The sequence below is a fragment of the Balaenoptera acutorostrata genome, chromosome 18 (genome assembly GCF_949987535.1).
Source record: "Balaenoptera acutorostrata chromosome 18, mBalAcu1.1, whole genome shotgun sequence".
Taxonomy (NCBI): Eukaryota; Metazoa; Chordata; class Mammalia; order Artiodactyla; family Balaenopteridae; genus Balaenoptera; species Balaenoptera acutorostrata.
This window is the reverse complement of record NC_080081.1, coordinates 60,573,515-60,601,151: the sequence shown is the minus strand read 5'-3', so window position 1 is coordinate 60,601,151 and position 27,637 is coordinate 60,573,515. Positions and strand designations below refer to the sequence as shown.

General features: G+C 42.2%; 1 protein-coding gene and 1 pseudogene across 2 annotated transcripts in view; both read left to right on the top strand.

Moving 5' to 3' along the window:
* The first annotated feature begins 4,063 nt into the window (after window positions 1-4,063).
* Window positions 4,064-27,637, top strand: part of HTR2A (5-hydroxytryptamine receptor 2A) — a 63,047-nt gene continuing 39,473 nt past the window's right edge. The window contains exons 1-2 of one of the 2 annotated variants that reach the window (XM_057533230.1): window positions 4,064-4,271; window positions 8,431-8,631. In XM_057533230.1, coding sequence (XP_057389213.1) covers window positions 8,508-8,631 — 124 coding nt within the window. In that variant the 5' untranslated portion in view covers window positions 4,064-4,271; window positions 8,431-8,507. Of the gene's footprint in view, window positions 5,448-8,430; window positions 8,632-27,637 lie in introns of both variants that reach the window. The other variant, XM_007186840.3, reaches the window with a different exon arrangement.
* Window positions 8,494-27,637, top strand: part of LOC103011864 (prefoldin subunit 4-like) — a 30,002-nt pseudogene continuing 10,858 nt past the window's right edge.

The window sequence follows — 27,637 nt, the reverse complement described above, 5'->3', positions numbered from 1 at the left end:
TGTCCAAAATAATAAATTTCATTTTGGAGTTGTTGACCTCAAATTCCTTCTCGCAGTTATTAGACAGTAAAGCCAGTTGTCTATCAAACAATTCCAAGTTTGTGTCAAGAAAGCATGCAACGATATAGACAATACTTATCTCTCTGTTCTCTGTAAGACATGCAACTCATCCAGAGGTGGCATCAAGGCATTGAAAGACAAGTTTAAAAATAGAAGTCTTAGGTTGGGTTCCCTGGGAACCCTCGTGTACAGATTTACTGTGGAAAGCTCCAGACCAACACCTGTCGGGAAACAGGACTAGGCAGGGGGAGAAGTGTATCTGTGATGCAATCACAACAAAGGTGGGGAGCTCTGGAACCAGGGCAGCCCTTAAGTGTTGTCCAGCCTTGAGGCAAGGGGGCCAGACTTTTATATCCTCACAACAGACCAATCACTGTATGCTGGCCGCCCTAGGAAAGGGGCACAACTATGGGCACGGTGGCCTCTTTGAGGGTAATTTCCACAGGGAGGATCAGCTGAGAGCCATCAGCTACCAACACTTCCAGCAGCAGAGAGAGTGAGTGCCTCAGCCTTGAAGGGGGAGAGTGTCCACTACAGCAGCCAATACACACCCCTTTCACCAGGCTCAAAGGGGTGTCTGATCTGCAAGAAACCACCTCGACCAAATCTAATTCTCATGCTATTAATAGACAAGCTCTGTTTAAGTACCAGGAGTCAAAGACTGAGATTTTGCCCATATTGCTTTGTCCTTGACAAGCATTCACAAAACTGCAATAGAAACTGCAAATAATCTTAGATGGTTACTAAAAAAATTCTCTCACAATATAAACTATACACCAGGAAACTCATATGACTAGCTTTGCCATGACTGGAAACCTAGCTGTTCTTCAGGAAGAATAATGGCCTGAGAACATCAGATTTCTTTAAGAACTAAAACACAACAATCAGTAAAACAAGATTTAGCATCAAAAAGCTTTAGAATCACTTTCCAACACTGAAGTGTTTTTTTTTTGCATCATATTTTCCTTTGCCTTTTTTTTTCACTTTTTTTAAAATTTATTTATTTATTTATTTTAAATTTATTTATTTATGGCTGTGTTGGGTCTTAGTTTCTGTGCGAGGTATCTTTCTTAGTTTCTTTCTCTAGTGGCGGTGAGCGGGGGCCACTCCTCATCATGGTGCGCGGGCCTCTCACTATCGCGGCCTCTCCCGTTGCGGAGCACAGGCTCAGTAGCTGTGGCTCACGGGCTTAGTTGCTCCGCGGCATGTGGGATCTTCCCAGACCAGGGCTCGAACCCGTGTCCCCTGCATTGGCAGGCAGATTCTCAACCACTGCGCCACCAGGGAAGCCCCACTTCTTTAAATTGAAGTATAGTTGATTTACAATGTTGTGTTAGTTTCTGGTGTACAGCAAAGTGATTCAGTTATATATATACATTTTTTTTTCATATTCTTTTCCATTATGGTTTATTACAGGATATTGAATATAGTTCCTTATGCTATACAGTAGGACCTTGTTGTTTCCTTTGCCTTTTTTAAAAATAAAGTTTAGTATCCCATTGGACAAAATAATTAAAAAGTATTTAGAGGTGTCTCCCTGAGTCTGCTTTTTAATGTATACTAACAATCAATTCATATATTCCTTCAAAATGCATCTACCAAGGACATCACATTAAGGGACATCATGTTTGGTATTGATGGTATAGAGATGAACAAGAAGTTCACCATCTAATAAAGATGACAGACATGTAAACAGGTAATTATAAATCATTCATTCATTCAAACATACCTAGGCACCAACTATATGCCCCACCTTGAACAACAATAACATAGTCTTTGCCCTCATGGGGCTTACATACAGTGTGAGAAGTGTTCACATAGAAGACTGTAGAAGGTGCTATAGTCTCTGCCTACACAGGGAAGGAGTGCCACAGAAAGCTTTCTAACAGTAAGCTCAACAACAGTAACAATTAACCTTTCCTGAGGGTGTAAAAGGTGCCAAGCATATACGTAAGTTTATTTAACCCTCAAATCAGTCCGCTGAGGTAGGTATTGTTATTATTCCCTATTTACAGGTGAGGAAATCACAGCCCAGAGAGGTTAAGCAGCTTAATCAAGGTCACACAGGTGGTAAGTGGTGGCCTGGGATTCTCAGGGGACGTAACACTGGAACTGAGCCTTGAAAGCTGACTAGGAATTTGCCAAATGGACACAAAAAGGGGGGGGGGGGTAGTAAGAGTATTCCAGACACAGGAAACTGCAAGTACCAATGCTTAAAAATCCTCAGAAACCGGCAAGTTCATCTGCATGTAGGCTGCTGGTGGGAGAGTTACAGGGGTCCAGGCCTGAAAAGTGGGAGTGGTGGGGACGGGCAAAGATAGAATCCACGTGCCCTACAGAGACTGAAGGAATGCAAGAACAAAATGCTGGGGTGTTTAGTAATATCAATAAGAATATTCATAAGAATTAAAATGGCTAATATTCTTCAAGAGCAGCCAGACATAGGCTACGTATTTCTACTCGTTATCGCATTTCAGCTTCATTACAATCAAAGGGAGCAACTAGATTGTCCGGGGTTCTGCTGCTTATGAGTTACAGAGCTGTGGTTCAAAACTAGGGAAACTCTAACCCCAAAACCTGTGCTCTCTCAGCTGCTGGGTCTACAACACGCGACGATCACCCCTTATCCTCACCCACCCCACCCCTACTCAGGAGGCAGAGGGGCAGTGAGGGGGGAACTCACGCTCTAGCCCAGGAGACAATGATGCAGCCGCCTTTAACCAAAGAAGTGAGAGCTGCGGGCTGGAGAAGAGATTTGAGAAATACGTACACAGAGGTGGCACTGGAGACTTCTTAAGATCGGGCCGTGAGAACGAAGGAATAGATGTGGAAAGAGATGGTGATTCCTTAAGCAAGTGAATGGGTGGAAATAAGCACTGAGAGGTGGGCAGCGGGATGGGAGGAAAAAAAAAAAAAAAAACGATGCTAAGGTCAAGGTCTACCTAGGCTAGAGATAGAAGGGCCTGCTGGGCAGCTAGATATTTAGGTTGGGAGCTGAGGAAAATAATCCACAGTGAAGGTACAGATTTGGCCAAAAACAGGTTGAAGGCATGGGAGGAGATTAATTTGTCTCGGGAAAGTGTAAAGAATAAGAAGATGGGCAGAAACCTAGAAAACATCAACTATTCAGGAAAGAATCCATTTTCCCACCTGTAAAAATAAGTACACACACACACACACACACACACACACACACACACACACACACACACACACAGAGCCCCTGACATATCTGCCTTCTTTAAAAATCTGAGAAGGAGCTTTCTTAGAAGTAAAGCTGGTTGTCCTTAGTGTTACCTCTGGAGAAACCAACTTATTCTCCTCCACGTGTGAGGTATTGAATTACTTCTAGGGGGTATATTTCTGCCAAAGAAAATAAGCTAGTTGAATGATGTATGTATTTAATAATAAACAGTACTGACAGTTTATCAGCGTTATCACCAAAAATCTGCTCGGCCACTCTGAGCCCAAGTCACCGATGTCAACAATTCCACTTGAGGCACAAGCTCGGTGGGCTCTGCGTGGAAGCACCGATGCTCCTAGGATATACCATTCTCTGGCTTTATTTACATTCTCTCTTCACCCTTCACCCTAGAAAACGTCACAGTGGGGCTTACCTGCCTTAGGGATCTGTACAAAGGGCGATTTCTCCCGTTTCTGTCTTTTTTAAAAACAATGGAAAACTTCCCACTGTTAATATGTAGCAAAAAGAGGGAAGAAAAAAAAAAAAAAAGCCCGTCTGGTCCGCCCTCCCTGGCTGTCGCTACCTTGCAGTTTATGACACACAGATGGAGGGAGGGCTGCCGGAGTGAACGAGGCGGCCGGGCAGCAAGTCCCTTCCCGGGGAGACCACGAGCGCCCGTGTGCAGGCGCCTCTGCCTACTTTGTGCCCTGCGATGTCTTCTGTGCGACTTTGAGAGGGGCTGGGGACGATGTCTCACCGCGCGCCCGGCCCAGGCGAGCCCCGCGGGAGGGAGGGAGGGAGGGACCCAGCCAGGCGGGGACAGAGGGAGCCGCCGCGGACCTTGCAGCGCTGGAACTGGCTCGACTCTCCCAGGCAGTTTTTGAAGTCAGCAAAACAGAAATCGAATTACTATGATGCTGGTGGACGCTCAGGGACAAGGGGCTTTCTGCCGGCTTAATCGCCACGAGAGATGCAGCGAGTCACACAACAGCCAAGTGTGTCTACCGTGTGGACCCCGAAGACCTATGTAAGTTGTAGCGCTCTCAGGCTGCTGTATTTTATTGCCGTATAATTCTCTTGCTGGCTTGAAAGGCTGCTTGGCCGAAATGCAATCGTTTCAATGAGAATTTCTAGAGTGGAAAGTTGTCTGCTGAGCTTTGCTGAAGACTTTTTCTTTCTTTGATTAACGAAGCCACATGATACAAGCTGACATTCCTGCCGGCAGCCGTGGCGATTCAGCCTAAGACCGACGGAGAACTATATCCCAAAGTACATCCAATTACTATGGAATTAACCCTGGATGTATTTTTAATTGACTGCCAGGGTAGAGTGTCTACAGCCCCACTGTTTTGGATTGCTTGCTGTTTTAATGCTGCTGTGGTTCAACGAGTAATGATCAGCAAAACCAACTGAATGAGACAGAGCTAAGAGAGATTCCCGGGGGTTACAAAACTTTTTTTTGGCCAGGATCACATTTTTCTCCCTGACTGCTAAAAAAAAACTCAGCAACCTCTATGTTAAAAGTTCATTCTGCTTTTTTGTCCTTGCTTTGGAGAAAAAAATGAAATCAGACAAAGGATTCTACTGAAATTGTGAAGGAAGGAAGTATAAGGAAGCCACCGCAGTTCTTTAACTACGATTGTAATAATGGGAGGAAAAGAGCCAACCAAAGGAGCCCAGCACGTACGCCAGCCTCAGTGTGACAGAGCATGGGGACATAAAGCTGAATGGTGAGCAGAGCCTGTAACTCAGTTTTTCGGCACTTCATCTGCTACAAGTTCCAGCTTAGAGATGGATATTCTCTGTGAAGAAAACACTACTTTGAGCTCAACTACAAACTCCTTAATGCAATTAAATGATGACACAAGGCTCTACAACAATGACTTTAACTCCGGAGAAGCTAACACTTCGGATGTGTTTAACTGGACAGTGGACTCAGAAAATCGAACCAACCTTTCCTGTGAGGGCTGCCTGTCACCACCCTGCTTCTCCTTACTTCATCTCCAGGAAAAGAACTGGTCTGCTTTGTTGACAACTGTAGTGATTATTCTAACCATTGCTGGAAACATACTTGTCATCATGGCAGTGTCCCTAGAGAAAAAGCTGCAGAATGCCACCAACTATTTCCTGATGTCACTTGCCATAGCTGATATGCTGCTGGGTTTCCTTGTCATGCCCGTGTCCACATTAACCATCCTTTATGGTGAGTGGCGTTAGTTTCCCAGCTGTACCCACACTGGTAACAAAGCATGTGCATGTCATTAGCAGATGAGTCAGGGCTCACGGGGCAAACTAAGCGCAAGGCTTTGTTTATACAGGAGGGTCTACCATGTTATACTACTTAAATTGTACTTTTAAAATGAGATCTCACATTTTAAGAAATCAGACAACCTGTTATGTGTGATCACTGGAGAGTTTTGTGCTTTGAAACGTGTGTATTTTATGCAGGGAGATAAGGTGTTGTGCTGAAAAACATGTACATTTTATGTAGAATTATAAAGGTTCCAATACAGTCATAAAGCAATGACATCTGTCGTTCTGAATCCACTTGGTTTTCGCTCCTTTATATTCTCAACCAAATACTCCAGCCCTCAAGACAGGACAGTTTTATCTTTGTCACACTGTTTTCAGCACTTCTAATGAAGGGGTAAAACCTTCCCAATTACCTTGGAACATTTGCAGAGAGAACATTAGTGGTGCAGTGGGTTTACTGTTAAAACATGGAGTCTCCATTAGAATAAATGAATTACACCAGTTTTAAATTGTTCCCTGCCCGGAGAAGCTAATTTGGAAGTGTGCCTTTGAATTATAACCTCAACTCTTTAAAAATGCATAGGCTTAAACTCCTCCCGTCTGGTTTGGAGGAGGGTGGGAAACACATGGGAAGAGATTAATCTTGCTTTCTTCTCAATAGAGTTTGAAAGAGTCAGACCTCTCAGCAAGTAGGCAAACACTGGGATGGCTTCAGCGGGAAGCAGAATGTGATATTCTTTACAAATTATGAGTAATACAGCTAGATTTCTCTCTTTAAAAGGGGGCAGAGAATCTTCAGACTGCTGATACAGGCACACCAGCAGTCACCCAGAGCTAGAAACAAGTTATGAGCACTGTCTTTTAGAAGGGATGTTCTGGCCAAGTCTTAAGGGTTAAAAAAAAAAAAAAAAAAAAAAAATCAACCCAGCCCCAAGGAATATGGAGGAGGAAGGAGGTGAGCAAAGGAGCGCAGGCGCGCCGGTTTGCACAGGGTCGATATAGCTCTTTGCAAGGCCAGCCTCCGCTTGACCACTCACAATGTCACACCAGGATGATTTGATTAAATTCGCCTGTCATTTCCCAGACATCCTGGAGAGGTTCCCGCTTCCTAAAACCCCAATGCGTTGAAGGCAAACTCCAGGAGTGGGAGATGACTCTCAGAGGGCCTGTCTGGGAACCAAAAGCCCGGTGGGGGGAAGGCGGGGGAACCTCCGAGCGGCAGGTGGACCCCCGAGCGGCCCGTGGGGACGGGCACCGGCCAGCCGGGTTAGGAAGCCGAGATCTGCCCGGAGCCTCCGGCTCGGGGTGCAACGGCGCCCCCTGGCGGCCACCACTCCGCGCACAGCTGGTTCCTGCCCAGTGATGCCCCTGTCCCTGGACTGGTCCTCCGGACACCGCTGGGTGGGTGAGGAAATGCCCCCTCCTTATCCCCACCACGGAAACCCAAGCTACGGCCCGCGGCTGCCTCCTTGCAGAGAAAACTCCTCCCAGGGTCAACATCAGTTCCGACCAGGCAAAGCATGGCTTCTCCCCAGGCGCTGCTAAGAAAAGTCTCTCCTTTTAGCTCAAGCTCTCTGCAAATGGCGTGAAAGGCACCAAGTCCGACTTGTATCCTGCACCCTTTACTTTTCTAAGCATCGGTGGTGGCATTATTGGTAGAGAGTATGTTTGTGACTAGAGAGTTCGTTCAGCTCTGTGGGTCCAGAATGCCGTGAAAGGAAGGTGGTCTTCATCATTTTCCTTCTCACCTGTGCACAGATTTAACACCATTGCTTATATTGTCATCAAAACTAATTAAGGTTTATATAACCGTTTGATCTCCCTCTAAAACAAACAGAAACAGGAGACTGTGTGTCCAGAAGGCATACCCTGCCTTCCTAGTGCAGCAGGTGACATCCTGCAGTGCGTCTCACAGTGGAATTCTCCGGGTAGCTTTAAATCACTTTAATGTTTGGGGCGCCCTCCACCCACCCTGCTGGGTATCAGGACCTACAGAAAAGCTGTCCAGCTGATTCTAATGTGCAGCCCTGGGTGTGAGAACCACTGCCCTGGGCAGCAGTTGCCCAAGTGTGGTCCCTGGGCCAGTAGCATCTGTACCAGATGGGAACTTGTTAGAAATGCAAATCTTCCTGCTTCACTGCACACTTTCAGAATCAGAACCCCTGGAGATGGGGTCCAGCAGTCCCGTTTTAAGAAACCACCTCGGAGATTCTGAGACTCATTAAAGTTTGAGCACCACTGCCCTGAAACACTTCTCAGGACAAGAATACCATGCTTTTCTTTACCACTGTCTTCCTTTTCACCCCACACCCCCCAAGTTTGAGTTTAACCCCCAAAGTATTATTAGGTAATTATTTTTCATTTTCACAAAGAAATTCCCAATCTGGATTTTTAACCATTTCTTCATTCACACCAGTAGCATTTTTGAGAGACCACTAAATGCCATCACTGTGCAAGACTGAGCAGTTGTAATAATGGCCGAGAGATGGCCTAACCTCAGGGAACCTACAATCTGTGAAAGATATGTGAATAAATAATGACAGTACACTGCAAGAGGTGCTTCGATAGAGGAACCCATAGTACCTCATAGCTCCTGACCTAAGTCATCAAAAACAAAAAAAGAGGTAGATTTTGTTAGGCAGAGGAGACAGAACGAGAGAAACCCCAGGGAGACACAACCTGAATTTACAACACACCAGCATGATTCCAGCCACAAGAAGTTTTCAAACCTTGTGTTCAGCCAGTGCAATCTTACTGTAGTTAAGTACAGTTGCCATCAGGCTTTTTTTGAAATATTAAAAATATTAATATCTTGTGTTGCCCTTTGCTGTTACCTGTGCCTTTTCCCAAGATGGAAACTGTTCAAGCAGGGTAAATTCCACACACCAGAGAAGTTCAAGGTCGCTAACTGATGCTAACCTTCTGCATCATAGGGTACCGGTGGCCTCTGCCTAGCAAGCTCTGTGCCGTCTGGATTTACCTGGATGTGCTCTTCTCCACGGCCTCCATCATGCACCTCTGCGCCATCTCCCTGGATCGTTATGTTGCCATCCAGAACCCCATCCATCACAGCCGATTCAACTCCAGAACTAAAGCATTTCTGAAAATAATTGCTGTTTGGACTATATCAGTAGGTAAGTAGGAACGGTATTTTGGAACCTCATTTGAAATGACGGTTCATGCCTTCTAAGTAGACTTGTCCTGTTTTGTTGCACTGAACCCTGACATCCTGAATGTACTGTTTCGCTTGTTGCAAGACATGTTATAGTAATTATTAGATTTGCTTTAGGAAAGAAAAATCTGTTAATGTCACTGGCTGACAACATAAATTTGTATTTCTTTGCACAGGTAAAAACACATACACCAATAGAGCCAAACGCGAGAATAACTGTACCATGGCCACCTCCAAAAACCTTCCCCATCTCACACTTTCAAATTCACTCAGTTCAAGTTTCTAAATTCCTAAATCTTGAGTTTCCCCAGAGACCTCAATGTTTATAATCACTGGACTTGTGGTCAGTATAAGAATACAGAGCCCCATACTGGAGAATACACAGCTTCTGGCGGGATAGAGAAGGTACCAGGTGCCATCACTCAGAGGGAGAAAGAAAGTGAGGACAGAGGATGGGTGGCAGGACTTGCTCATAGGGTACCCAGCACTTCTGCAACCTTCCTCTTCCTCTTAGGATAAAACATGCCAGAGGATTTCAACCCACTTCACTTAGGTTGATTACACACCTTCATCTGTTGCCAGTATTGATCTTCTCTCACACACCTAACAGCCAGGAAAGGCCAGGTAGTGGAAGCTAAAGGAATAGCTCCCAGGCAGCTAAATCAATTGTACCTGTCCCCTAAGCGGGCTTGGTTCATAACCAAAAATTCCCTGGGATTTGTTTTCAAGTTGCCAAGTGGGAACAATGTGCCTGCTTACGGCCACATGGGTGCCAGTATCTACTAACACGAGGAACTATGGGATTTGGTGGCAGGCTTGACATCAAGGACTCCAAACCCTGCTTGTACTGCTGAACTTAGTAAGTTCCTTCCTGGGAAACAGATGTCGCTCCCAAAATACGCTTGTGCAATCTTGGACTCCTCCTACGAGGATCAAGAGAATGAAGGGCTAGTGGTTCTCAACCCCAGCTGCACATAAAAGCCCTGGGGAGAGTCCTGATTTCATTGGTCCATGGCAGGGCCTGGTGACTCTGAGGTGCAGCCAGGCTTGAGGACTGAGATCGACAGTTGCTGAGGGAAATGCAATTAGAGGGGCAAGAATAACGTGAAGGAAGGGAGCCGAGCTATCGTCAAATTTACTTAGCTTTAGCCCTGGACACTGTCCCATTGGTGAGACAGACGCGGGGAGAGTCACCCAAATCTTTTACCCTCAGCCGCAATGCCACCCCTCTCCCTGCCTTAGTCAAGCTTAATAATAGCACTAGTAGTAAGGGCTGTTTCTGAGCAACGACCAGAGACACAGTCGTGTTCAAAGCACCTTATGGAAAATAAGCTGCAGAGAAATAAGTTGCACAGGATGACATAGCTCATAACCGGGAATCACCCTGGGTCAATCCTATTTGAAAGCCTATACCCTTAGTACAGCCCAGTAAGACAGTCTGCTTCCTGCTCCTTTCAGCCATCACCCCAGGAGGCAGGCAGGCTGAATAGTTGTGGGGTGATGGTCAGGGGTCATCACCCATTTGGCCAAACTTTTACTGCATAGCTACTATGTGCTTGGCACTGAATATACTAAGGTATGCATTCAGAGATCTCTGACCATGTGGTCGGGAAAGGCAGATAAGAAGACATAAGGAACGCTGAAGTTACGTAGGCTCTATACCACAAGTCTGTGAGATGTGTGTCTGAGGAGTTGGTAAAAGGTAAAAAATAATAATGTCTGTTCTAGTGAAGGGGCTTAGCATAAATATCCTCCCGAATTGTTTTTCTATTTTTTTTTTTCAAACATCTTTATTGAAGTATAATTGCCTTACAATAGTGTGTTAGCATCTGCTTTATAACAAAGTGCATCTGTTATACATATACAATATGTTCCCATTTCTCTTCCCTCTTGCATCTCCCTCCCTCCCACCCTCCCCATCCCACCCCTCTAGGCGGTCACAAAGCACCGAGCTGATCTCCCTGTGCTATGCGGCTGCTTCCCACTAGCTATCTATTTTACATTTGGTAGTGTATATATGTCCATGACACTCTCTTACCCTGTCACATCTCACCCCACACCCTCCCCATATCCTCAAGTCCATTCTCTAGTAGGTCTGTGTCTTTATTCCCGTCTTGCCACTAGGTTCTTCATGGCCTTTTTTTTTTTTTTTTTTTCCCCTTAGATTCCATATATATGTGTTAGCATACTGTATTTGTTTTTCTCTTTCTGACTTACTTCACTCTGTATGACAGACTCTAACTCCATCCACCTCATTACAAATACCTCCATTTCATTTCTTTTTATGGCTGAGTAATATTCCATTGTATATATGTGCCACATCTTCTTTATCCATTCATCTGTCGATGGACATTTAGGTTGCTTCCATGTCCTGGCTATTGTAAATAGAGCTGCAATGAACATTTTGGTACATGACTCTTTTTGACCTATGGTTTTCTCAGGGTATATGCCCAGTAGTGGGATTGCTGGGTCGTATGGTAGTTCTATTTGTAGTTTTTTAAGGAACCTCCATACTGTTCTCCATAGTGGCTGTATCAATTTACATTCCCACCAACAGTGCAAGAGTGTTCCCTTTCCTCCACACCCTCTCCAGCATTTATTAGTGTTTCTTTTTCCATTGTTGTTTTTTTGTTGTTGTACATTTAAATCCTTAGGCTAGAATTTTTGTATATGGTCTAACATGTTTTCTTCTACCAATTATTAGAGCCCTTTCAGTATCTATTGATATCAGATTTTCCCCTTCAATTTCTTGATGTATTTCATTTTCTTTGTAGATTTTAATATTAAACTGCCCTTGCATGCCTGGAATGTATTCATGAGTGAAATTGGATTTCTATGACTTTGTTAGTTGGTTTATTATTCTTATAAGGTTTCTTTTTGTAGCCTTATTAAATTTGGGAGGGTTCTGATTTTCCCCTAAGGTCTTGAAATATTTAGTAGGAATGTACTTTAAAGGTTATATAGAATTTAGTTCAAATCTTTCTCGTCCTGGTGCCTTTTCAAATGGTGTCTTTAATTATATCACAAACCTCTTCAAAATTTTTCATTTACATTTTCTACATTGTTTTGGGTCATTAGCTGCATACAAAGTTTAAGTTATCTTTTGTATTGATTCTTTTATCATTATTAAATGTAATGCTATTTGTTTTAAAGTCTGCTTCATCTGATATTAGTATGGCTATGCCAGTTTTTTTACGTTGTCATTTTCTGGATATATCCTATTCCATCCTATATACTGTCAAACTCCTTTCTGACTTAATATTAAGTACATTGTTTGTAAGACGCATATAAAGTTGTTTTGTTTTTATCTAGTCAATCTGTCTTTTTTTGTTTAAACTTTTTTTTGAAGATTGCCATTTTTTTTTAATAAATTTATTTTTGGCTGTGTTGGGTCTTCGTTGCTGTGCATGGGCTTTCTCTAGTTGTGGCGAGCAGGGGCTTCCCATTACAGTGGCTTCTCTTGTGCAGAGCATGGCCTCTAGGCAAGGGGGCTTCAGTAGTTGTGGTTCATGGGCTCTAGAGCCCAGGCTCAGTAGTTGTGGCGCACGGGCTTAGTTGCTCCATGGCATGTGGCATCTTCACAGACCAGGGCTCGAACCTGTGTCCCTTGCATTGGCAGGCAGATTCTTAACCACTGTGCCACCAGGGAAGTCCCCAATCTGTCTTTTAATTGGAATATTTCATTCATTTACATTTAATGTAACCCAGATATATTGGGCTTTACATTTACCCTCTTACAATTTTCTTTTTATTTCCCATTTATTCTATATTCCAGATTCTCTCCATCCTTGCCTTCTTTTAGACTAATCAAGAATTGTTAATTCATTATTCCCCTTTATAAGCTTGTTAGTTATCCCATTCTTTTAAATCCTTTTAGTGATTACAGCATTCATTTTTGACCTGAAAGAGGCTAATACAAATTACTTGTATCACGTTTGTTTGTTTGTTTGTTTGTTTATTTGTGACTGTGTTGGGTCTTCATTGCTGCACGCAGGCTTTCTTTAGTTGCAGCGAGCGGGGGTTACTCTTCATTGAGGTGCGCGGGCTTCTCATTGCAGTGGCTTCTCTTGTTGCAGAGCACGGGCTCTAGGCGTGCGGGCTTCAGTAGCTGTGGCACGCGGGCTCTAGAGCTCAGGCTCAGTAGTCGTGGCGCACAGGCTTAGTTGCTCCGCGGCATGTGGGATCTTCCTGGACCAGGGCTCAAACCTGTGTCCCCTGAATTGTCAGGTGGATTCTTAACCACTGTGCCACCAGGGAAGCCCCTTATCTCTTCTTAAATGATGCCAAAACCTTAGAATATTTAACTCAATTTTGTTATTTTTATAACAAAAAACTTTTTATAATATTTTTATTTTGCCTTCATTTTAAGCATATTTTTGTTCAGTACAGATTTCAAATTTGGCAGCAATCTTTTTTCAGCAATTTATGGGTAACATTCTGAAGTTCTAGCTTATATTGCCTCTTTGTGAGAACTCTGCTGTCAGACTGATTGTTGTTCCTTAGAACGGGGGGTCCCCAACACCCGGGCCATAGACCAGTACCGATCTGCAGCCTGTTAGGAACCAGGCCACAGAGCAGGAGGTGAGCGGAGGGCAGCGAGCAAGGGAAGCTTCATCTGCCGCTCCCCATCGCTCGCATTACCAGCTGAACCATCCCCGCCCCCCCTTTCCCCATCCGTGGAAATACTGTCTTCCACGAAACTGGTCCCTGGTGCCAAAATGTTTGGGGACCGCTGCCTGAGAAACTACCGTCTCCTACCACCCTCTGCTGCTTTAGGATTTTTTCTTTGTATTTTAGCAATTTTACTATGATGTGCCTAGATATGGGTTAGTTCTGGTCTTAACCTACATGGTGTTTGTACTGATTCTTAAGTTTGTAGCTCAATGCCTTTTGTCACTTGGGGAGAACTCTTGGCCGTTATCTTGTCAAATATTGCTTCTGCCCCATTCTCTCTCCCTTCCCCGACCCACTTCTTAGACTCCAATTTCTTGTATGGTAGAACTTTTACCCATGTTTATGACTCTTAAATGCTTATCTACATTTTTCACCTTTTTTCAATTCTTACTTTAGTCTGGATAATTTTACTGACTTTTCTTCTCCTGGGTTATTAATCCTCTCACCAGCTATTTCTAATTTGCTATTTAAACCTATATACTTTATTTTTAATTTGGTACTGCATGTTTAGTTTTAGAATTGCCACTTGATTCTTTTTATAGATTCTGGTTCTCTGGAATAACTCTCCATGTTTTCATCTATTTTCTTAAGTACTAATCACAGGTATCTGGGTATCTGAGTTACCTGGGAATTTCTATTTGCTGGGGTCTTTTTCCGCTTGGTTCTGTCAGCTGGTAAGCCTGGTAATTTTATTAAACACTGACATTGGGGAAAAAAATGTGGATACTCCACTGATGTTCTCATTCTTCAGACAGGGGTCCTTTAACTTTAGCAGGCAGTTAGAATAGGTCCCCTAAATCCAATCAGGGATTAAGCCAGGTTTAGGCTGAGTTTTCGTAACCACTGGTCTGTTTTCAGTTTGCCCTTACACCTGGGATATATTCCTGCATGACCTCAGATGGAGAACCAAGGTGTTCTCCATTTTGAAGAGCCCTCAACTCCAGTTTTTGTCTCCTCAGCACTATAAGGCTGCTGCTAACTCTTTTTTTAATTTTTTAATTGGGAGTATAGTTGATTTACAATGTCATGTTAGTTTCTGCTGTACAGCAAAGTGAATCAGGGGCTTCCCTGGTGGTGCAGTGGTTAAGAATCCGCCTGCCAATGCAGGGGACACCGGTTCGAGCCCTGGTCTGGGAAGATCCCACGTGCCGCGGAGCAACTAAGCCCGTGCACCACAACTACTGAGCCTGGGCTTTAGAGCCCGCGAGCCACAACTACTGAGCCCGCGAGCCACAACTACTGAGCCCACGTGCCACAACTACTGAAGCCCACGTGCCTAGAGCCCATGTTCCTCAACAAGAGAAGCCACCACAATGAGAAGCCCACGCACCACAACGAAGAGTAGCCCCCACTCGCCACAACTAGAGAAAGCCCGCACACAGCAAAGACCCAACACAGGCAAAAATAAATTAATTAATTAAAAAGTCAATCAGTTACCCATATCCACTCTTTTCTAGATTCTTTACCCATATAGGTCATTACAGAGAATTGAGTAGACTTTCCTTCTATAGAGTAGTGTGTATATGTCTTTACGCAACCTCTCCATCTGTTCTTCTCACAAGTTGGTAAACGCCTTAAAGGGAAAGGAGGCTCATACTATTACCTTACTTTTTTTCTCTTCCCTTCATTCCAGAATCCTAACCCCTGAAATCCTGACTGCTTAGACAGCCCTAACTCCAATTTTTGATCTCCCAATCCCCGCTGAGACACAGTTTGGGGCCTTGAATTTTGCTTTATTTGACACTAGTATTCCATACCTCCTCCTCCTCCTTGTTTGAATCTTTCCAGTCTATCTTTTCTTAACTCTTCATTTTTAATATCTTTGTTCTTTTGTTTAGTAAATATATTTTCACAAGTAACTTACAGATGGATTTTTAAAAATAAAATCTGACAGTCTCTGCCTTTCGATAACGAAAGTCAGCCTGTCTACATTTACTGTGACAACTGACATAATTGGTTTTATTCCTCCCATTTTACATTCATCATGTATCTTTCTTTGTAATAGTTCATTTTCTTCCCCATTTCATATGTTTGCTGACTTACACAATGTTTTCTTCATTTCCCTCGCCCCATCCCAGTTAGTTTGAATTTCTACTTGGCTTTTCCATTCCTTTTGTGATTATAGTCTCATCCCAAATAATCATTACACTGATATTTCTATTATTATATATAAAATAAATAACCCCACTAAATTGTTTTATTTCCTCATTCACCCTGAGTCCCAATTCATAGGTTTTTCTATAATTTTAAAATAACCTAGTGGCACAATAGATCTTTTTTAAGCAAGTCAAAAAATGCAGAAACCATAAAGATTGATATAGACATAGCTGACTACACTAGAAATAGTACATTTTATGTGGCTAAAATCAATAGAAACAAAGTCAAAAGAAAAATTACAATGTCTGTGAATAACAGACCAAGGGTTGCTATCCTTAACATACAAAGAGCACCCACGTTTTGATAAAAAATGAAAAGACAAGCAACCCAACAGGGAAATAGGTAAACTAAATGAACAGGCAATTCACAGAAAGTTAAAATGGACAAAGCTCATGAAAAATGCTCAGCCTTTTTACAGTCATGGAAATGTAATTTAAAACAATAATGCAATACTACTTTCATGCATCTGACTGGCAACATTAAAATGAGTGAAAACACCCACTGCAGTGTTGGATATGGTGCCCTATGTACTCAGATTCTGTTTGTGTGAATTTAAATTGTTTGTTCTTGGACAATCTAGCAGAAGTTATTCAATATTAAAATTTGACCTACCAACCCCACTTGAGAGAATCTGTTCTACAGAAAAACAAAAGTACATGTAAGAATCTATGGGAATTTGGGGAAATAGCAGAAAAGTGGAAGGGCTAGGTCATGGCTGAATGTATTATTTTTATCTATATTACGGAATATTTTGCAGCTCTTAAAAATATCGAGTTGGGGTTATGATATTCAACCGGAGGAATGTTAAGTGCAAAAACATAAAATAAGTTTCAGGGTGGTATGCATGGCCTGGGCCCATTCGGGTAAGATAATAGTAATAATATATGGAGACATTTACATATTAGCACTGAGAAACTACTGAAAGACTTCACACTTGTCAAGAAGGTAAAATTAGCCATAAGAAAGAAAGAAATAATGCCATTTGCAGCAACATGGGTGGACCCAGAGATTGTCATACTGAGTGAAGCAAGTCAGACAGAGAAAGACAAATACCATATGATATCGCTTATATGTGGAATCTAAAAAAGGGTACCAACGAACTTATCTACAAAACAGAAACAGTGTTACAGATGTAGAGAATAAACTTACGGTTATCAGGGGGTAAGGGATGGGGAGGGATAAATTGGGACTGACATATACACACTACTACATATAAAATAGATAACTAATAAGGACCTACCATACACCTGAAACTAACACAACATTGTAAATCAACTACACTCCAATAAAAATTTTAAAAGAAATGTATACAACATAAAAAAGGTAAAATTAGAAAGAATGATAGGATTGTTATATTTTCCCTTATATATTTCTGTATAGTTTTGCCACAAGTTATGATGATGATGAAAGTGCTTTAGATGATCAAGAATGAAACAGTTACACCTGCATCATGGGAGGGAGGGCTCTATGGAGGAGATGGCTGACCCTCAAAGTTTGGGAGGATCTAACAGATGGCAACCTTGGCAACCACATTATAGACTACTCAAGTTTTCTTGCACTAGGAATTTCTGAAATTAGCCTCTTCTTTCCCCTCCTTACTGCAACCGGCTTGGTCGTTTTATTTTTGCCAAGGCTTCTATCTAACTCTGAGGAAAATGAACATAATTACAAATCAACTGAGTTTTCTATTTGTGAGCTTCTCTGAGTAAAGAAGTGATAAGAGTAAAGATGGAAGCATTAGATTAAGAATGATCCTGAGGTTCTCTGGATTTTTTTTCATTTTGCCTTCATAAACCCAATTCCCTTGATCAGGGGAAACCGTGACTTCAACTACAATATATAAAAGGAGCAAACCTTTTCCTCATGATGATTGTCTTGCTAATGCCATGTGAGAAAAGAAAAGTAGATGCTATTTATTCCTTGACCATCTTTAGCAGGTTAAAGTATATATTAGATAGAAAATGTGAAAATGACTATTTTCACATTGTCATATGCTGACAAGCAAACAAAGACACCGATTTAATTTTTTTCTTGTGCTCATTTCATTGCAGAAATATATTTGCAGCTCATAGAGTAATTTTGAAGTATCATGAGTGTAAATAAGATTTTTTTTTTCCTCAAGGCTAAGCATGACCTTGTATTTTATGCACTATTACTTTTGTAATAGAAGAGACAAGCTGTGTCCATTTATTTTGTCCCTTGCCTTCACAAACTGGGACACCACACATAGAACCCGAAACCAAATGCTTAGATCACTGGGTCCAACCTCATGCCTTCAGGCAGGTCAAAAAACCTACCTCCCTAGACAGTGCGGTTGAATAAGGCAGGTTTGAGGGACAGTGAAAATGATATATGTCACTATAGTTTTAAACTGTATTTATCTGATCATATAATATTCTGAGGATCTTTTCATGTTTATGAGCAAATTTATATTATGTTTTCTATGGTTGGCTGCTTATAGTTTTTGCTGTAGAATTTGGTGGTTATAAGCAAAAGCCTGGAGCCAAATATCTGGCTCTGTCCCCATAAGCTGTGTAACCTTGGGCAAGTTACTTAACCTCTCTGCACCTTCAGTTCCTGATGAATAAATGATAATAACAGTACGTATATTGTGAGGTTGCTTTAATGATTAAATAAATACAGCATTTGTCTCATAAATGTTAAGAGCTTACAACATCATTTGAACTCCTTTCTGTAAGGTTCTTGGACTTTTCCTAACATAAAATAGAAGAATTAACTTTTTGTCTGTATTTTCACTATTTATCTATGTATTCCCAGTGTGTTGTCACTTGCCATTGTTTATAGTGGTTTTCTTTCCCCCCACATAGACTTTTATTTTTATATAATTTTATCTATAAATGCTCTTTTCTCCTTTATGGCTTCTGAGTTTTGAATCATTACTAAAATTGCCTTTCCCACTACAAAATTATAAGAGGAATTCTTCCATATTCTCTTCCATTATTTTTATGGTTTTGTTTTATACATTTAAGTCTTTGACCCATCCAGAATTTAACCTGTGGTTTAATTTTATTATTTCTACACAGCTACTTATTATACTCCTTATTTCCCCCACTGATTTGATATGTCACCTTTAGTATACTGAGTTCTCATGTATGTATTTGGGTTTATTTCTGGACTTTATGTTCTATTGATCAGTCTGTTCATTCACTTGCAGTATATTTTTAATTGAGGATATGTAATATGGCTTTTATTATCTCTTAAATCTAGTATTCCTTCATTGCTTTCTTTCAGACTTTTCCTGACCATTTTCATTTGCTTCTTTGAGTTTTTTTTAGGAATGAGCTTCTATCCAGTCCCAGAAAAGAAAATTTTATTAGAGCTGCATGTAACTTTTTAAGTCAACTTGCTAGACCTTTTTCCTGGCATACCTGTGTACTATATTTTTGGTCTTGTTTATTTTTTGAGGTTTGTAAGCAGCCTCAAATTCTATATGGAATAAAGTGAAAGTATATAAACAAATAAAACCTAAAATTTGAGCACTTAGGTTTAAAACATTTTGAATGCATGTTTAGGTCCAAAAGGAATGATAGTGAAATATGTATGTTGAGTATTCCTACCATACCATATCTTCTGGGGGAAAAAATGGCTTGGAAAAACACAAAATAAATTAGCTGAATAAAATGGGCTCAAAACCAGATAGTGTTCTGTTGCCCTTTAGAGTGGGCGACATCCCTAACCCCACCGTCAGAAACAAATATATCTGCGGAGCCCACTTGGGAGTCTCTCGTCTAGGACCTTACAGGTTTATGCCCGAGTCCCTTACTGCCAGGAGTCAGCCTAGGAACTGGGTTTCAGATACTCATCATGCAACCAGGACAGGAAAGGACTTGGGTTACCTGTTCTCTCTCCCACTGCTTAAGAGATCACAATTGTAGGTGAGCATCTACCGAGATACAAAAGGTAACTTGGGAAGAATTAGTCTAAGTCGCCTTTCCCTCAGTTTCTCTATCTTCTAATTTCTCTCCTGGGTGAAGTAAAATCGCCTCCCCTTTTTCCCCATCTTTTTTGTCCCTGCCACAACGCATTAGCGCATCAGAGGTCCAGGAAGGAGCTCTGGGCACTGCCGCAGCCTGCAGGGGAGCAGGTTGGTGTCCAGGAGCAGGGATGCTCACAGCCTTGGCGAGAGGGGCTGCTGGCCTTCCCTAGGGTGCTTCAGCGCCAGAGAGCTGCCAAGGAGCCAGCTGTCACTGTCACTGCCCTGAAACAAAGCCTCCGCAGGGTCGCCACTCAGCCCACCGCCTTCTCTTGACCCCTGAGTGCAATGGTCCTGTCTCTTTCTGTACACGGGTGCAGGGAATTTGGGGACATCTCCCCCACCAGACCACCTCGTCTCATACTTAAGAACATAACATCACGACAAAGACTGTGCTCTTGGAGGATGTGTCCTTGGTTGTCCTTCAGGACACTGTCCCATGGGTAAGAGGAGGTTTACTGGCCTGGGCAGCTCAGAGCCTTCCAGAGCGACAGCTGACTTCTCTCTGCAGGGCCGACTCTAGCCATAGCCATGGGACTACGTGCTGAATAAAACAGCACTTAGTAGCATACACTCTCCATGGCCACGGGAAACTGGTGGGCAAAATTAAGAAATGACCCAATGAAAAAGAATCACTTTTTCCTCTGTTAATTTGACCTTCATCATAGACTGAGTTTCTTGGCTTTTGGTTCATCATTCTTCCAAGGAGAAGAAGTTAGAGGAGGAAGCACAGGACTGGGACTCCTATTGCTTCTGGCCACTTAAAGCAGAGGACTAGCATCCACATATCGCCCCCTCCTGCCCTTGGACTGTGTCAGAAACTCACAAGCTCTGGAGGCATATACTTGCTCCAAATCTATCCATCCCTTTTGGGCCCGCAGGTAGGAATGTTCACTAAGTCAGGAGCGATAGCAGATCATCTGATCAATTTGTTATCACCCGCACCCTTTGTGCCCTGGTACCTGTTCTTTCAGTGGCCTAACAAAACGCCAACCCTGCACAACCGGACTTTACTGTTGCTGCGTTCTGTAACCAAGCGCTCCTGGAGAAAGTCACATGCTGTGAATCGGACACCACCTATCTGTGGTTTGCAACTTTGCCTCGACTCTCATTGCTATCAATCCTTTGCTTCGTCCTTAGTGGATTTTTTCAAGTCTTTTTCCTATTCAAGTCTGATCAACCCCGGGTGCCATTCTCTAAGCAGACCATCTTATTCCCTTTTGCCCTAAGAAGGGGCCGTCAGGCGCAACTCGTTTTCTGTTTCTACTCCCACGTGCCAATTCCACTTTCAGTTCTCAACTTCCAAATGGGTATCCCAAGAAGACGCAGGTTCTTCCGTACTTTGTCTCTACCTCCTATCCCTCCCAGAAGAATCTTTCTTGACTTCTCTCCATCTCCCTCCCTCTGATTTACTTTAATTCCCTCTGAAGATTCTACTCATTTGCTTCATTTTGTCACCTGTCGTTTATACCTCCAAGCACCATCCAGCTTTGACCTCCCTCCTTTTTACTGTTCTTCAAGGTCACTAAAACCTTCCTGATTCCCAGTTAAATCCAAAAGATTGTTTCTATTTTAATAATGTACTCAGGTAATACATGAATACATCCTCAATGTGAGAAAGTCAAACGGCTCCAACTATAGGGAGTAAAAGTGAACTTGCCCTTCATCGCTCCCTGTCTCTCCAGACCAGCACCCACAGGTACTGTGCAGACCTTGAACCTCTCTGTGACCATTCAATGTAGAGCACAAGCAGGAGAGGAGTGAGTCTTGCCAAGCAAAGCCCCCTCAGTCCCCTTCTACTGGTATATCCTTCGACTCTAGGCTTGCATTTCAAGCTGTGCCCTCCAGACCCTGCTGACCTCTGCTATAGTTTTTTCTTTCGTTTTGGCCCTTTCTTCAACTTCTACTTCTCTCTAAACCAGGTCCCATCTGCTGTCTTCCAGAGATTCCTCCATCATTTGTGAAATACTAACGAGCTGACATTTTCTTGGGTTGTTATAATTTATTCTGATAAATGTGCTTTATCTTTTTTAATCATTAAATGGAATTTTAGGAGGGAGTATAGACACACGGACACGTGCTTGGATACCATCTTGATCCAAATTTTATTTATACATGTCATACCTTATCTACTATTCTTCTATGCATTTATTTGTGTGTATTGACGTCTCCTCTTCAAAACTGTCTCCTTCCTCATCATCTTCTCCTCCCTCTCTGATCTGTTGCTTTTGTTAGCTCCTTTTTCTCTTATTCCTTATATGGTAGTGTTCTCTAGAGATCCATTCTCTACCTTATTTTTTCTCCTCCTTGCTTTTGCTGGGTCCTTTCCATTTCCATGGATTCAGCTCTTAGCAGAACACTGAGGAACTAACAAATCTGTGTTCCAGCCCACAGTGCTCCCCAGGGCTTAAGACTCCTGCATCCAACTATGTGCTGAGCGCTTCTAGCCAGAAGGCCCATGGGAACCCCAGTCTTACCAGATCAAAAGCTGTGCTCATCGTCTGCCATTCCTCCTCCTGAAATCTCTATCTTAGAACATGGCATTAATATCTGCTCAGTCACTTGATACCCAAAATCCCTCCCCTTTCTCACCTCCACATCTAAGCAATTGACTAGTCCTTTTTTTTTTTGGTTTTTACTTGCTAGTTGTTTCATACATCAGCCTTCTCTCCTTTCATTCAGCCCCATCATGTGTCCTGTGATACTGCACACATTTCCCTGTCCACAGGGTTTTGGGTTTTTTTGTTTGGTTTTTGCCCTCAGTCTCCACCTTGTCACCAAAGTCACCCTATGAAATAAAGGTTTAACTAAATCACTCTCTTGTTGGAAACGCTTGAATGACTTTGCTGCCGATGGATTATAGATTCTTCAGTGAGAGACACAAGGCCCTTTAAGTATGGTCCCCATCCACACTTCCATTTTATCTCCCACCATACTTTGCCTCACATTTTCTTCTCCAGTTACAATAAACTGCCCCTAATTCCCACGTCATTTCACCTTAATTTTTGCATCTTCTGCTGCAAATGCCTTCTCATCTCCTTGCTGGGCTAATTTCTACTATTCTTTCGGCACCACCTCCTCCAGGAAGCCTTCTTTTTTTTTTTTTTTTTTAATTTGGAAACAACCAGCATTTTATTATCTTTCCAACTCCGTGGGTTGACTTGGGCTCCACTGGGTGATTTCCTGCTCCATGTGTTGTTGGCTGGGCCTTTAGTCGACAACCAGGAGGCTTTTCTGAACTGGACATCTGCCATGGAGAGCTCACATGGCTGGTGGTTGACGCTGGCTGTCGGCTGGGAGCTGAGCTGGGGACAGACACTGAGTGTCTCGGGTCTCCTCTCCTCCAAGGAGCCTTGAGCTCCTCAGAGCATGGTGACTGTGTTCCAAGAAGGAGTGGAAGCTGCCAGGCTCAGGAAGCCTTCTCGATTTCTCCCTTTTCTCCAAGGATTAGGTATTTGCCCTGCTTGGAGTCTCCCACAACCTTTACATGTATTATCTTTTCACATATTATAATCATCTGTTTATTCCCTCACCAGATGAGTTCCCAGAGAAAACAAAAAAATATATACTTCCTCTTAAGCCCAAGTTATATAATAGATAATGCCTATCCAAAAATTAATTTCTAGAGTCAGAGGCTGAAAGCATCTTTAAGAAACTTATTTCCTTGTGCACTTGGTTTCAGAAAGCTATTTTTAGATTGCTTTCCCCATACTCTATGAAAGCCTAACATTTATGTAAAATAACTACTTTTATTTTTCTACTTAATACCAATCATGTTGTGGTTATTATAAATGCCTAATTAGTAGGGTCTGTAAGAAAGATGTGGAATTTTTTTCCCCACCAGATGGTGAGTTTTAGTTTGAGATTTTAAGACCTATTTGGAAAGTGTGGGACAATCGTCCCACTCCTAAGCCCAGTTCTCTCATGTCAGAATCTACATAGCATCTCAGGGTAGTTTTCCATTGGCTGTTTTTTTTTTTTTTTTTTAACTCATTATGAGAAGGCACGTAATGTGTCTCTTAGAGGCCTCATGGGTCTCCCAGGCAGAATCTCACCATTGCAGCTGGACATCAGTAGGGTCTCCACATTCTACAGTCCAGACATCAACTTTGCAAGTTCAGATTTTTCCCCGGCTTTGCCCAGGAATAATCACACTCTGGGAAGTTGACTTACATGAGTCAAATTCCAGTAAGCTGACTTATTTAATACATAGGTAATATATATCCATTTTCCTGGACCCATTCACCGGCCTGGGAGTCTCCTTCCTGGCAGGGCAATCCCTTCAGATGGCTGTACAGAATAGCAAAGTGAAGTAAGGGAGGATCCATAATGGGCCAGAGGCAGTACAAGCACGTGAGGGACACAGTGAGAACTGAACAAATATACAAGCACGTAGCAAAGGGCTTGACGCATACATTTAAGCTTTTTTAAAACGTGAATCAAAATATAAGTACACAGCAAAGGGCTTACAGTCTAATGGAGCACGATCTATAACAGAAAACAGAATTTGCCATTATAATAAAAATGCAAAGAACTCAGCAGAATTGGGGGATAAGAGAAGGTTGTATGAAAACATACATTTGAGTGGAGCTTTGAAAAAGGGGAAAAAGTTGGGGAAATGGAGAATGAGACAGAACTCTCCAGAAAGAGAATGCAGGCAAAAGACATGATATAGCTTGATAAAGGATTGAGATATCAAAATATCCTTTAGGGCTTCCCTGGTGGCGCAGTGGTTGAGAATCTGCCTGCTAATGCAGGGGACACGGGTTCGAGCCCTGGTCTGGGAAGATCCCACATGCCACGGAGCAGCTGGGCCCGTGAGCCACAATTGCTGAGCCTGCGCGTCTGGAGCCTGTGCCCCGCGACGGGAGGGGCCGCGATAGAGAAAGGCCCGCGCACGGCGATGAAGAGCGGTCCCCGCACCGCGATGAAGAGTGGCCCCCGCTTGCCGCAACTGGAGAAAGCCCTCGCACGAACCGAAGACCCAACACAGCCAAAAATAAATAAATAAATAAATAAATAAATAAATAAATAAATAAATAAATAAATAAGAAAATCCTTTAAAAAAAAAAAAATCCTTTAAAGGATGTCTAAATTCATCTAACTCTAACTGATGAGTTAGATGCCCTTTTCCACTCTAGGGATATTTGTCTTTAAATAAACAAGACCGGTCATCAAGAATCAGAACATCTTTCCCCTGGACAGCACTGAAAGAATGCTGAAGATTTCTTAGCTCTCGGACTCTTTCAATATTTCATCTCAGTCATCAAAATAGTCCATTATATATAAATGTTATGGCTCTAAAATTGCTTGCATTAGTCATGTTACAGGTGCTAAGAGAGGCACCTTGGAGTCTCGGATAAACAGGAAGATATGTTTTTATCAGAAACATTTTCAAAACTTTCTTCTACAGAGTTGCTTCTAGGAAGAATTCTGCAGATGAAGAGTTTCATCCATTTTATTATGATCCTTCTTGATTTTAATTCTAGAAGATGGCATCTTCTGATCTTGCCCTGTATTCTGCTCTCTTGCTTAGTGAGGGGTAACAGCCTTTGTTTTGGCCACAGAGTCCGGAAGCATGAAGTATGCTGGTACTTTAAAATGTCTTCCTAAATTTAGTTTCTAATCTAGCCTCCTATTTCTTATTTTTTTAATTAAAGCTTGATTTCAGGAGTTCGGACATCGGCTATGGTGGGGTGTAGAGGTGGATAGAAATTTCTTGCTCAATTCCTATTAGAATATGCCCATGACAACCTTTATGATAAGTTATCAATGCTTGCCATTATCTTCGATTTTTAAAACATTTCCAAAATTAGTTAGTTACATTTCTCTATATTCTATAGGATGGATTCTTTTTCATATTCCTATTCCTTTTTAACTCCCAGATGAACCATTTTAAAGGTTTATATGGGTGACCTTGTTTACAGGCTGTACTCAGATAATTAAAACATGACCAAGTTAATGCCCACTGTGTGTTTTATTCAAAGAAACCACCCAGTTTTTACATTTGATATAGGAACTTTGGAAACCACCCAGTTGACATAGAAACCAAAAGTCTGTCTACTCAGGGGTTCTCTTTTTTCCTCTAATACAGCAATTAACCCACCTATTGGGTAAGGGCCGTTGCTTATTAAACTTTTTGTTTCATCCCATGAAAGATATTCAAGCCTGTCTGGAAGAAAGCTGATCTCCATTTATTGTTTGTCTTTGGCACACTGGTTATTTTGTCTATTTCTGTTTTAGGCCCTGGTTTCTGAACCCCTGGTAGATGTCCATGATGTACCACAAACCATGTACCTGTGGTTTCTCTACTTAAAGTGAAAGGAGGGATGCCTTTTATGTTTCTCAGCTACCCCAACTCTCCAACATCTCCCCATACAAGAGTCTGTCAGCGTTCTGTTGCAGCTCCAACCATTCTATTCAGGCATCATCATTCTTAGATGTGCACTGAGCCATCATGCTTTGGATGGTTGGGATGCAGAGACAACAACCCTGTCCTTCTATCAGTGTGTTTAACTGACATGCTCCCCAGATATACTTGAAGACAGTATCCCGGTTGGTTTTGTCTCCTAAAGACATCTATCTGACCCATATAAGATGGGAAAAAAGTCTAGATTTAACCACATATAGGCGCTCAATTATGCTTGTTGATTGAACAAATAAAAGGAATGAATGAACAAAGAAAGGAGGGAAAAAAGAAGAGAATAGGAAAATAAAGGGAGGAAGAGAAACAGCGTTTCCTAGAAGCCCTTGTAATTTTTCCCTGATAGCAAGTCATCTTTAGAAGGTCCACCTGTGCCCATTTTGCATCTGGGGGCGTCACCTGGCAAAGGACAGCAAATGAAAATTTACAAGAACATCTCGATTGTAGCTTCTCTAGTATTCTCACAGATTTAATGTCTGTTTCCATAGAAACAGGTTTGGCAAGGCTCGTCATAGAAGCTAAGAAAGAGACACATACCATGAAAATTTCACATTCTAACTTCAAGCAAAGCTAACTCATGGTTTTGTCTTTTCAATAACTTAGTGCTTTAAACTCAGCATTAGAGAGCCTTATTAAGAAATAGTTTCATTACATTAATGAGGGTTTCATTTTTGACTGTTTATGTATATCATTATAGTGAAAGCCATTACAGGAGCAGTGTTACTAGGGAATGTCCTTGGGGGAGTGGAGAACTTTGGGATTCCGGGTATGGCCTTCAGAACGAAGTCTCCACCAGCCACCCTTTCCTCAGGGAATGGTCTTAGCCAGCACTTGCTCACCTGCCTGTTTTGTTTTCTTCATGTTTGGCTAAACCATTTATAAGTGTTAGAGAAAACTGAGTGAAAGACTCAAAGATAAACAGTGAACTAGTTCTCTAAGCATCCCTCATAACCACTCTCAGACCAGTTTCTGAAACAATGTGAAAGACACAAAAATAATGACCCATCACTGAAGACCGTTTCACCCTTGGATGAGAAACTATTGCTGTGAAGGATGACTTTTCTCTAAGGAAACAATGGAATTGTGTTAGAATCACAGGAAAGTGCATATTCTTAGGGCCCACTCCCAGATAATCTGATTCAGGAGAAACCAAGGGGAAGCCCAAGAATTGGTGTGCACCAAGAAGCACTGTCTAAACTATCAGTTTAGAATTGGGATGGACTTTTTAATGTCTATTCTCATTGATCGCCTCACATATGCACTTTCTAAAATTTCAGATAAGTACATTGCACGTACCCTTGTTTGCAACGAACCAATGATAGTGTTGCACAGAGCTGTCAACCCATGCAGTAGACCGTACTGGGTTTTTAACCTCTCAGGTGCACGGAGGGGTCATGTCTTATTGTCTTTGATTCACTCATCACTAGCACAGTAGGCACTTGATAAATGCTGGCAAAACTGGCCATTAATGAGCCAATCCTGATTTCCTCAACCAGGTGCATTGGCCTTGATTCTTTATAATCTTTTATCTTTGATTTAAAAATCTAAATTTAAGAACGGTTTTCATTCCAAACTGGTCAAGGTAACAAGGTACCATCTCACGCTTCAAAGAGCACCATGATATTTTAAAGCTATCATTGCACATCATGAACATTAACAGAATTGAAGAGGAAGAAATAAAAGATACAACTGAACTGACTTCCCTGGACGTCTTTTGAA